The sequence below is a fragment of the Alligator mississippiensis genome, chromosome 4 (genome assembly GCF_030867095.1).
Source record: "Alligator mississippiensis isolate rAllMis1 chromosome 4, rAllMis1, whole genome shotgun sequence".
Taxonomy (NCBI): domain Eukaryota; kingdom Metazoa; phylum Chordata; order Crocodylia; family Alligatoridae; genus Alligator; species Alligator mississippiensis.
In genome coordinates, this window is record NC_081827.1 from 173,912,636 (window position 1) to 173,925,109 (window position 12,474).

Below are 12,474 nucleotides of genomic sequence, written 5' to 3' on the forward strand. Positions count from 1 at the left end.
TTCGTCTTGGTAGAATGGCACATCTAATGTGATATATTGTACTTAATAACGACATGGGCATATTGTCTGTGCATCTATTACTTGTTTAACAGCCAAAGCTTAATTGATCCTAATAAATCAGCAGATACATAACTAGATATTTATAGCCTCCCAGTTGATTTCAGTCTCTGGTTAATTAGCTATCCTCTCTAATTGGATCAAAACCTCATGAAAGAAATAATCTATAGGAAGAATAATACAACTTCCAACTTCTGTTTGCATCAGCTTTGATATGTTGAGGCAAATAGTGTTGGACTAGTCACTCAGTAGCCACAGGGCATTCATACTGAATTAATACAGGGAAGGGCCAACCTTCTGAGTGAAATGAAAGAATCCCCTTCTACTGATAACAGACGGCAATACTGAAAAGATGTGTCATTCCAGCATTGTAGTTCACAGTGGCACAGATGGGCCTGAGCTACAAAGTCTGAGGGTGTAAGAGCCTCAGCTGGTATAAATTGCTAAAGCTCCATTAAAGTCAACAGTTATGTCACTGTAGACCACATGAAAATTAGTGTCTCGATGCGGAGTGAACTGGTCAAATTGTGAAGGTGTTTGGATCTGGAATTTTTGCTCTGCTGATTGCAGTCCCTTCTACATGCTAAACTGAGGGGAGCTAATTTACTCACATGAATTATTTTTATGGCAGGCAGGACTTAGAGGCCTATACTCCATTGCGATACATGTTGCACAAGCTATAATGAAGAAATGGTCTAGACCACAAAATTTAAGTTTAAGCAGCACTTTGTTATCTAGGGGCGCTGATAGACGTGAACCTCCCCGCCCCCTCAACCCAGCACTTTACCACAAGAGGAATCGTGTCAGTTTGACCTGGCTCCCCAGCGTCTGTATAGCTCACATGCTTCAGCAGGGCTTTTTGGTGTTTTTATCTAATAGCTGATTGACTGCTTAAACTTAAATTTTGTGGCCTAGACCATTTCTTCATTACAGTGTCTGCAACACCTAGCACAATGGAGTATAGGCCTCTAAGTGCTGCCTGCCATAAAAATAATACCAAATTGCAACAACAGCAATAATAAGCCCTTTGCAGCCCATCATCAGCTCAAATTCTTTTTATTCCTCACTTCCTCCCTCAAATATATTACTTTCTTTTTTATTAATACTTAGATCTTTATATAATTGTGTTTTCTAATCATTGTCCAAATGACAACTCATTCTCAGACCCATCTCCACACGCATTGCTTTGTATTAGTAGGGAAATTAGTATTATTATTTACAAAAACATCCAAGTGATTTTTTAGTACAAATCCTCATCAATGTGGCAAATTCATGCTAAGTAGCTTGTCTAAGTAACTTGTTTATATCTGTGCAGCAAATTAGAGAAGCTAGGTAGGGCAGGTGTTAGGCCTTAGATGTGAAGAGAAGTAGCTTGTGCTTAATGCTGTGGAAATGGAGTTAAAACAAGATAGGGGTGATATGGTCATAGTACCAAACCAGAAGGATGGAGTATGGGTACCAGAAACAGCAGGCCACCTCATATTCGTTCTGTACATTCTGTGATATCACCTTGACTGTGGTCTGTGTCTCCTTTTCCAACTCTATCAATAGGTATGATTTTATTGAGATACGGGATGGCGACAGTGAGTCAGCAGATCTGTTGGGCAAACACTGTGGGAACATTGCGCCTCCTACCATCATCTCTTCAGGCTCCTCTCTCTACATTAAGTTCACCTCAGACTACGCACGGCAAGGTGCTGGCTTCTCTCTGCGCTACGAGATCTACAAGACAGGTTAGTGTCAGAGGACTGACATTCCTACAGCATCTGTCTTCCAAGCAGTTGATGTTAGGATCAGCCACCTTTTCAATAAGTTTAAGCACATTCACAGTATAAAGGGTTTTTTTTTAAACAAGTCTGTTTCATTGCATTTCTGAGAAGGTAAAGATTTCAGTTGTGTGTTATAGTGCCTTTTGATTCTTATCTTGGCACGAAAAGCAAGTTTCCTCATTAAATTATCTCTTGTATTCCAGAACTACAAATAGTCTATCTTTTTTCCATAGCATGTACAGAGCTTGTTAAGTCAAGGCTAAGTGAAGAGTGTCCCTCCTTTAGAACTGCGTAAAGCTCCCCCTCCTGTGGATATGCAATTCAAATGCTGATCAATGACTGTGTTTTCTGTTTCTGGAAGCCAAGGGTTTTGTAACTGGTGTAGTGCTGGTTTAAAGGGACTGCTGTCGGCAGTGCCATCAAGGGAGTGACACAGGCGCCTCTTGAGTTTGATATAAGAGGAACTATTCATAATTCTGTTTAATACAAAACTATTCTTGAAGAAAGTAAAAGCCGCTCAAAGGCCTTTTTATATCAGCTCTGTCTAAATATTTGTCAGATTTGTGTGCATGAGAATAAGTAGGCTCAAGGAAATAAAAAACACTCTGCATGCTTCTGTGTGTGTGTGCGTGAGAGAGAGAGAGAGAGAAAAAGAGAGAGAGAGAGTGTTAATGTGCACATGAAGAGGCACGTGTATGTTTTACAAAAGGGTACTGAAGACTTATTTGTCAAAGGACCAGGTCCTTTGCCCACATTCCATCACTAGCATTCTGGAAGAAACACATACAAGTTTTACGTCACCAGTAGAACATGAAACAAATACATGGATATACAAAAAAATAAAAAATAGGGACAAGTGTGTTTCTTATCCAGAATCTTCAAAGAAGGGGGATGCATCTACATGTTCACTTTACTGCGGAGTAAACTAATTAGCTGTGCAGTAAAGCGTCGCCATCTACACATATGTTGGTATTAGGGTGCAGTAAACTAATTAATTTCACTGTAATATAGTACTGTTGGGGACAGTACTGTCTTATGGCAGAGTAATTAACTGCACTGGAATGCATGTGCAGACACTGAATGGGGGGTAAATTGTAGGGCTTTGTGAAGCTTCAATAGCTGATTCGATTCGGAGGAGATTCTGCCCGATTTGACAGCCATATCTCCGAATCCGAATTGAATTGGGAGACCCATTATAAGGTCCAAATCAATTCCAAAGCCTCTGAATCGATTCAGAGAGATTTGGAGATTTGGCCATAGACTATACAGGCAGCAGTCCTCATTGAGAATAGATGCAGCTGCCACCAGGTGGTAAGTCTGTTGTGGTGGACAGAGTGGGGCGGGAAAGGGCCTTGGGGGGGGGGGGGGGAACAGATCAATGCCCCCACAGTGAGGTGGGGATTGGGGCTGGGGCTAGGACAAGCTTCCCTGTGGGGGCCCAGGACTGAGGGAGTGGGGCTTCTGCCACTGCGCGCTGGTGTGCGCCGCTGGTCCGGGAGCTGCTCTTCCAGTGGCTCCTCCGGCAGCTCTCACCAGCAGTTTGGGAGGGCATGAGAGTGGGCGTGTGCCCCCAGATCTGCGCAGGGTGGGCTGGGTCATGCTGTGCTGTGCGAGGCTAGCCCCAGCCACCCGCCTTCAGGCTGTTCTCCGCGGGGTGGGTGGAGCTAGAGCTGTGCTCCAGACAGCTAGCCCCAGCCTCAGGCCAGAGCACAGCCCTGGCTCCACCCACCCTGCAGAGTGCAGTGGAACGGGAGCTATGGAGACATTCCAGCCACCCTAAAATTCCCCATAACCCCTGGCACCAGCCCCATCCTGATCCAAGGGCACGTGCCCGCCCCATGCCCTGCTGCTGCTCGCCCAGCCAAGGTGAAGCTGCGGCTTGTTTGGGAGGCACGGGAAGGCTGGAGCAGCTTCTGCCACTCTGCACCGCTTGTCTGAGGCATTGCAGTGGCACCGTCCCACGTATCCCCATCCCAGCTGGGCGGGCGGCGGGAAAGCATAGCCCCTGGTCCTAGCACCTTCTGCCGCCTGTCTGGAGCACAGCCCTGCCCAGCCCGCCCTGCGTAGATCTGGGGGCACACACCTACTTCCATGCCCTCCCAGACCAGCAGCGAGAGCCGCCATAGGAGCCACCAGAAAAGCAACTCCTGGACTGGTGGCGCACAGTGGCGCATAGTTGTGGGAGCCCCTGCCCCAAGTCCCGCGGCCTCCTGCCCCAGCTGGGCAGCTTGTCCCAGCCCCAATCCCTCCCCCTCTGTGGGGGTGTTGATCTGCCACCTCCTCCATCCCCCTTCCATCCCCACTCCGCCCACCACAACAGACTTACCAGCTGGATGCAGCTGTGTCCAGCGTCATCGAGGACTGCTGCCTATATAGTCTATGGTTGAATCTCTGAATCAGCGCTGAATCTCCATATTTGAATCGGCTGAATCGAACTAGGACAGTGATCACTGTCCCTCCAAATTGGCCGAATCCGAATCTGAAGCAAATACTTGCTGCTTCACACAGACCTAGTAAATTGTGTCTGGTTAGCTCAGTCAGCTGGGGGCCTGCTGTACTTGTGCCCAGGAGCAGCTTACTCCAGCTTGAACTGCTCTGGAGTTTATTGCTTTACATTAATTGCATGTGTAGATGGACCTGGGGAGAAGCACAAACACAAGTCTTCAAGTCTGCTAAGATTCAGAGGATTGTTCTCCATTATACAGACAGAGGCCCATGAATACACAGAGGCCTATCCATCCCCAGGTTCCCGTGCAGATGATCTGCTGCATGGGGATGGGAATACAAGTGCAATGGAAATTCTAAGCTTTAATATAAAATGGGGAAGGGCACCTTAGAAATCTACCTGTATAACTGGCAAAACTCCTTTTGCTGTAGAACCTGTGAGACACAGTTGAGCCGTTCTCATTCCACCCACTGGAAGGCATTGGTGCACATACATATCAGAAAGTTCATTATAGTATCGTTTCAGGTAACAGGGAGGATAAAAGGGTTCAGTTAACCCATAAGGAATAAATTTTCTTTAGGATTTGCTGAGGCCAGTAGTGAGTACTGCTGACGGCAAGGTGCATCTTTGTTTTGGGGAGAAAATGGTTAATTCATAATAGGCTTGTCTTGCCTTGCTCTCCTTACCCATAAACTCCAGGGCCATCCCGTTGAACCTTGCTTTGCTTGCTCTGGTGGTCAGTTCCACACCCTGACTCATGCTGTGAAACAGTAGGGAGTGGTCCCATATGCAGCATTGGCCAGGATGAGGCAGGACTGACACAGAGCCAAGGACTGACTTTGTACTCTGGCTGGCAGGAAGATACAATGGGCCGGGAGTGTAAAACTTTCTGTCTCTTTGGATAGGTGCCAGGAAAGGGCTAAAATTGTGGGAAAGAGAGGCTTTTGTTGCCTCAGGAGAGAAGGAGAGGAAACTGCTTCAGGGAAGCAGAAGGAATAGGAGGAAGACTGGTGCTGAGTTTGCTCAGTTCCTGTTCCTCAGGTTAAATTCCTGTAGAAAAACATACTTGCCCTTATGGTTGAAGTCACAGAGTGTCATCAAATAGAGTCCTCTCCACTGGCACTGAGTGCAGTTAACAGTCCCATGGTCCTTTATGAAAAAGGCTCTTTTCTTCAAGCCATGCTAGGCAAAATTCAAAATGATTAGCAAGGTATCACTAGCCAGGAGAGGAACTGAAACCAATTGGATAATGTGTTCTCAGAGTTCACAAAGTCCATCTGGATAAATCCAGGTCCTCTGAATACATCTTCAAATGAAGTGGGGTGGGCAGGTCACTGACCCCAGGTCTGTAATGTAAACACCTTCTACCTTCTGTTTGTAGACACTTAGATATGGGATGGATCAGACCTAAGTTTCAGTCTGAACTGCTAGGGTATCTGTTGAGGTTTCACTGACTTCATAGGGTGCCTTATCAAGAAATTTCAAATCAGTGGACGCAGCATCACTGCTCATCTTGTTTCCCTCTTGAAGGTGATCTAAAAATCCTCCCCCAAAAAAGATTTAATATAGCAATTTATGTTAATGTTCCCCATGAACAGGTTAACAGTCATTTGCCATATAAACTGTATGGTAATGAACAAGTCCCCTGTTATTGCATTGGTTAATTTTGCTGTGAGACCTGAAACTGCACCATGCTGGCCACAGTTTTGGAAAATGCTTGATGATTTTCATCATTTGGCTTCATACAGGTTAAAATGGCTTGGCTTTCAGAAAGTGCTGAGCATTTGCGCTCTGCCAGTCAGGCCACTTTAAGGCCTAAAGTCTTGCGTCCAGAATCACTTAGCATTTCGGAAAATGTTGGCACCATGATGCCCTCAGTAGCTTTTCTTTTCTTTTCTTTCTGGTAGAATTGGTTGAAATTTCTTTATTACTAGGAATGGAATATGTAATGAAGAAAAATTTGAAAGCCACACACACAGGCACAAGCCACTCCTTTTTATACAGAAGTTCATTTACAGCTCTGATATTGATGCATAGGTCCAAGATAAGATGGGTCTAAACCAAAACCTAAGTTCCAGTGCTCCTATGATTTGGGTTGAGTTCAGATGCAGATCCATACTTTATAGTCTAGGCTGTCCCAAACTCTGATACTTTATTGTGACAGTGAGTTTGGTAGGCATGTCTTTGTTACCTGTCAGTTATTAATGGACTCAATTCTCTCAGCCTGGTCGGGGAAGCATTCACACACAGATTCACAGAAGTTTAGGGCCGGAAGGGACCTTGTGAGATCATTGGATCCAGCCCCCTGCTCTGGGCAGGAAAGACTGCTGGGGTAACTCCGTATATATTGCTGAAGTAAACATGATTCCCATTCATTATTCAAAAGTTAGCTATAAAGTTGACCATTATTCACTTGTTATGGTCAAGTTATTGACTAAAATCGTAACCACTACCTGAGCCCTTCGTAAGGAAATCTTTGCAATTTTTATCACACAATTCTGTTTCTCTTTGGTACCCAGAGGATCATTGTTGACATTAAACACCTGGTTTATTCAGTATTTTTCTTCTCAGGTTGGCATACAAATTATTTTCTTCATAAATCCATTTTCCTTTGTATTTGATCAGAATGAAATACATTTTTATTCTCTTTATTGTATTGTCTTCTGATTTATGTTCAGCCTGAGTTTTTGCCTCTCTATATTACTCTGCAGTATAGCACAAGCAAAACTGGCCACTCTAGTCAATTAAGAGGTGTCTCTCAGTAGTACTCCACCTAGAGGCACTAGATAATAACCCAGGTTCCAGCTATTATTTCAAGCTGCTGTCCTAACTTGCATAGGTTAATGCAGAATTGAATAACAAGGCTCCCATTAGTCCCAACAAGACATATCAACTGCATGAGTTGAAGCAGTGGGTTTATAGAGGGGAAGCAAAGAATCCCTACAAAACAAAAGTCAGAACCTTTTGTGAATATTGATCCAGTGTTAAAGTTGTGGGGCACAAGGCATTGAAACATCCCCTTTCCCCTCTGTTGACCCCCAGGCTAGAAATTTCCATTGTTAATTGTCCAGTCTTTACAGAGCAGTGTTTTTAAAGTTGTCCTGGTATGAATAGGCCACAACCTCTCCCTCCCCCCACCCTGGGGCACCTTGGGCCTGTGAGAGAAAGGAGGCACTTAGCTGGCTTGGGTACAATGGAGGCCAGTGTTGAAGACAGCAATAAATAAGTGGCAACATTGTCTGCCCTATTGGCAATCAGAAAGTCTTCCTTAAGGATAGAAATAACTAACATTTCTGGTGCAGACAACTAAATCAGTGAGAAAGAGCACTCTGTTCGTCCTTTCAGCAGAATCTCTCTTGCCTTCCTCCCAACACTGGCCCCAAAATTTTTCAGCAGCCCCACAATGAAAATGTTAGGCCATCAGCTGGATTCCCCATTTATATGAGCTTTTGGGATGCTAATCTCCAAGTGCCTCTGCAGAAAGGTGGCTTTCCTAATTGTTGCTATGATGGAAAAGAAAATGCATATTAGCAACAATTAATAATTGAGCATTTGCATTTCCTTTACAGTTTTCTGTACAATGGTTTCAAAGCACTTTCCAAACAGAAGACCATGGTTGTTTTATAAATATTATTATCCCCATTTTGCTGGTGGATAAACTGAGATACAGAATAGTTAAGTAACTAGCATAAAGCTTCACAGCAAGTCTATGTTATATTTGGAAAAAGATGCCAGTTTTTCTGACTCTTGAGAAGGAGGTTCAGGTCAGGATGAAGTGAGGAGGCCTAATACAAAATTCTCAGACAGCCAAAAGACCAGAAGAGGGGCTCTCTTAAAAGTTCAACAGCTCCTCTTCCATACCAGATGTCATTCGTTTCTCTTCCTTCTCTAGGGCAATTAAACTCCTTAACAAAGGATTTTTTTCCATTTAAATCCTCAAGTGTGCCTATAGGGAGCTAGTTCTTTTAGTCTGACTGGATATGGGTTTTCATAGACATTAGGGCTGGAAGGGACCTCGGAAGATCATCGAGTCCAGCCCCCCGCCCAAAGGGCAGGAAGTCAGCTGGGGTCATAGGATCCCAGCAAGATAAGCATCCAGTTTCATCTTGAAGGTGTTCAATGAAGGCGCTTGAACAACCTCTGGTGGCAGGCTGTTCCAGACCTTGGGGGCTCGGACAGTAAAGAAATTCTTCCTTATGTCCAGCCTGAAACGATCTTGTAGTAGTTTGTGACCATTCAACTTCGTCATCCCTTGGGGTGCTCTGGTGAACAAACGTTCCCCCAGATACTGGTGGTCACCCCTGATAAACTTGTAGGTGGCCATCAAATCACCCCTGAGCCTGCACTTTTCCAGGCTAAAGAGCCCCAGGGCTCTCAGCCTGTCATCGTAGGGTCTGCTTCCCTGACCTCTGATCATGCGCGTGGCTCTTCTCTGGACTCTCTCAAGCTTCTCCACATCCTTTTTGAATTGTGGAGCCCAAAACTGGACGCAGTACTCCAGCTGCGGCCACACTAAGGCCGAGTACAGGGGGAGAATGACATCCTGGGATTTGCTTGAGAAGCATCTATGGATGCAAGCCAGCGTTTTGGTCGCTTTACTAGCCGCAGCATCGCATTGCAGGCTCATGTTCATCTTGTGGTCAATGATGACCCCCAAGTCTCTTTCTTCCATAGTGCTAGCCAACACAGCACTGCCGAGCCTATAAGGATGCTGCGGGGTTTTTTTCCCAAGGTGGAGAACCTTGCATTTATCGGCGTTGAACACCATCAGATTCTCGTCCGCCCACTTGCTGAGCCTGTCCAGGTCAGCCTGGATCACCCGCCTGTCTTCTGGCGTGGATGCTTTGCCCCAAAGTTTGGTGTCATCTGCGAACTTGGCCAGTCCACTTCTGACTCCAGTGTCCACATCATTAATGAAGATGTTGAACAGTATGGGTCCAAGGACAGAGCCCTGGGGGACCCCACTGGTCACAGAACACCACGATGAGTGACTTCCATCAATTACTACCCTCTGGGTCCGACCCCGGAGCCAATTTTCCAGCCAGTGGATCGTGGAGGACCCAAGGCGACAATTGGCCAGTTTCTCCAAGAGACGATCATGGAACACCAGATCGAAGGCTTTTCTGAAGTCAAGATATATGACATCAATCTCATCTCCCTTGTCCAGGTGATAGGTCACCTGGTCGTAGAAGGAAATGAGATTGGTCAAGCAAGACCTACCCGCAACAAACCCGTGCTGGCTATCCCTTAAGATGTTGGCGTCCGCCAGTCCATTAAGGATGGCCTCCTTAATAAACTTTTCTAAGATCTTCCCCGGGATAGAAGTCAGGCTGATGGGCCTATAGTTAGCCGGATCCACTTTCCTCCCTTTCTTGAAGATAGGCACCACATTGGCCTTCTTCCAGTCTTCGGGCACTACACCAGAGCGCCAAGAGTTTTCAAAGATCCGCGCTAGAGGCTGGGCTATGATGCTCGCCAGCTCCTTGAGTACCCTGGGGTGAAGATTGTCAGGTCCGGCTGACTTGAAGGTATCCAGCTTCTCAAGATGTTCCTTCACGAAGTCAGCATTAATGGAGGGCAGGGGATCACCCTCACCCGGACTTCCCGGCCCTGTAGCGGGCACGGGCGTCCCATGGAGCTGATGAAAGACCGACGCAAAGTACCTATTTAATAGGTTGGCTTTTTCCTGGGCATCAGTTGTCAGTTGCCCCATCTGGTTCAGCAGGGGTCCAACGTTGCCCCTGCTTTTCCTCCGGCTCCCCACATATCTGAAAAAGGACTTTTTATTGTCCTTGATGCTCAAAGCTAGCTGGAGTTCAGTTGCAGCCTTGGCTTTCCTGGTCTGCTCCCTACAAGACCGGACCAGTGCAGAATAATCCTCCTTGGAGGTGACTCCCATCCTCCATCCTTTGTAGGCCTTTCTTTTTAGCCTCAGGAGGTCTGCTAGGTCCCTGGAGAGCCAGGGGGGCTGCTGTGCCCTCTTGCTGCCTTTCCTCCGAGATGGAATAGACTTAGTTTGTGCATGGAGGATCGCTCCCTTGAGGAGCAACCACTCTTCTTGAACTCCCCTCTCCCTGTGGTCACAGTCCCTTAGGGCCTCACTGACAAGCCTCCTGAGCTTGTCAAAGTCGGTTTTCCTGAAGTCAAGGACTTCCGTGTTGCTGACTGACTTGCCAGCTTTTCGACGGATGGTGAAGGTGATCAGCTCGTGGTCGCTGTCACCCAGCTTCCCATCGATCACTAGGTCGCCGACTAGGTCCTCCCCAGTAGCCAGCACCAGGTCGAGCAGCGCTTTGCCTCTCGTTGGCCCATAGACTTCTTGAGTCAGGTAGAGGTCATCCATGCACGAGAGGAAGCTCTGCGACCGCTCAGATTTTGCTGAGCGATCCTCCCACGAGATGTCCGGGCAATTGAAGTCACCCATGACAACCATGGTCCTGGAGCAAGCTGCCTCAGCCAGGTCCCGGGCAAACTCCTGGTCAAGCTCAGGACTTTGGGTGGGAGGTCTGTAATAGACTCCCAACATTGTGTTCCCTGTGCCGTGTTCCCCACGGATTTTAACCCAGAGGGTCTCCAGCCGTCCACCCTGGTCGCCAATATCGACTTGCAGGGACGCGTAGCTTTCCTTAACATAGAGAGCTACACCCCCGCCCCTTTTCTCTACACGATCCCTCCAGTACAGGGTATAGCCATCTATTACCGTGGTCCAGTCATGGGTGGAGTCCCACCAGGTCTCCGTTATCCCTATGACATCGTAATTGTTTGCACTGAGCAGGAGGATGAGCTCCTCCTGCTTATTCCCCAAGCTCCTGGCATTAGTGTACAGGCAGGCAAGTGCCCCCTGGGGGGCTCCTTCCTTGCCCACAGATTTTACCAGGGCTGGGGCCGGGGTGGGCTCCCTTGAGTGCCGTGATCCGCTGGCTTTGCAAGGATTGCTCAGCGGGCCAGCAGTGGCGGTAGTCCCCCCGTCCCCCAACGGGCTTAGTTTAAAGCCCGGTGGAGCAGGTCAGCCAGTCTGGCTGAGAAGAGCCTCCTCCCTAGAGGAGAGAGGTGGAGACCATCTCTTCCCAGCAGTTCGCTGCCTCTCTCGCCAAAGAGCGGGCTGTGGTCATGAAAGCCAAAGCCTTCCTGACGACACCAGCGCCGCAGTCTTTGGATGACTACATAGATCCTCCTGTCCCTTCTCAGCCCATAGCCTGAGACTGGGAGGATCGACGAGAACACCACCTGTGCCCCCAGACCCTTAAGCCCCGCTCCCAAATCCCTGTAGCGCCTCATGACCTGGCTGGGAGTGCTCCGAGCCGTGTCATTGGTGCCCACATGAATAAGGAGCATGGGATAGTGGTCTGTGGGTTTAAGGAGCTTGGGGATCCTCTCCGCAATGTCCCCGATGCGGGCCCCTGGGAAGCAGCAGACTTGCCGGGCTAAGGGGTCAGGGCAGCAGATTGGCCACTCCGTCCCCCTCAGGAGGGAGTCTCCCACAACAAACACCTTACGTTTTGTCTTGAGGAGAGCAGGGGTGGGAGCTGCAGTTATGCCCATGTTGCCTGTGGGGGCCGGCAACTCAGCATGCTCTGCTGGGGCAGCAAGAGGTGTGTACCTGTTGCTCAGTTCTGGTGGGGGAGAGGCCTTGGTGCGGCGGGCCTTAGGGCCCTTGACCACCTTGGTCCATGCCCCTGGCTGGACACAGCAGGAGGTCCCAGAGTCCTCCTTTGGCGTGGAAGGAGACTGTGATCTACCCTCTGCCTCCCGGGGGAGAAGGGCCTGGCAGTAGGAGTCTATCTCCTGCTCGCAGTCCCTGATGGCACGCAGTCTCTGGACTGTGGCCTGGAGCTCCTCCAGCTGGCGCACCAGAGACCCCAAAATGGAGCAGACCCCGCAAGGGGAGGCCACCATGCTCCCAGGCCCCAGAGCCTGGAAAAGGGACAGGCAGCCCCCGCAGCCGAGAGCCAGGGGCTCCGTCTGCGTGGAGCCCGGAACCAGGGGCTCCGTCTGGGTGGCCGTCTCTGAGGTGCTGGGGGGGGCCGCAGAGCCCGAGGGAACCCTCGGGGTGCGGCGCGTGCCCATCCGTGGCATGCCTCTGGTAGGCTGGCTACGGCTGGGACTGTCTACCCTGGGGGGTGCGCACGCAGGGACCGGCGCCCTCCCACACGCCCTCCCATGCGAACTCCATGCTAACTCACGCGCCGGCAGAGAAGCGCG

The 12,474-nt window shown here is 48.6% G+C and overlaps 1 protein-coding gene and 1 long non-coding RNA gene across 8 annotated transcripts in view; one reads left to right on the plus strand and one right to left on the minus strand.

Annotated features, from left to right (window-relative positions):
- The window catches only part of NRP2 (neuropilin 2), a 131,630-nt gene that overhangs the window by 38,580 nt on the left and 80,576 nt on the right, over window positions 1-12,474 (plus strand). For all 6 annotated transcript variants that reach the window (XM_014594201.3, XM_014594200.3, XM_019492013.2 and 3 more), the window contains exon 3: window positions 1,609-1,790. In XM_014594201.3, coding sequence (XP_014449687.1) covers window positions 1,609-1,790 — 182 coding nt within the window. The remainder of the gene's footprint in view (window positions 1-1,608; window positions 1,791-12,474) is intronic.
- Window positions 1-12,474, minus strand: part of LOC109284280 (uncharacterized) — a 184,417-nt gene that overhangs the window by 5,630 nt on the left and 166,313 nt on the right. The gene's annotated exons all lie outside the window — the stretch shown is intronic.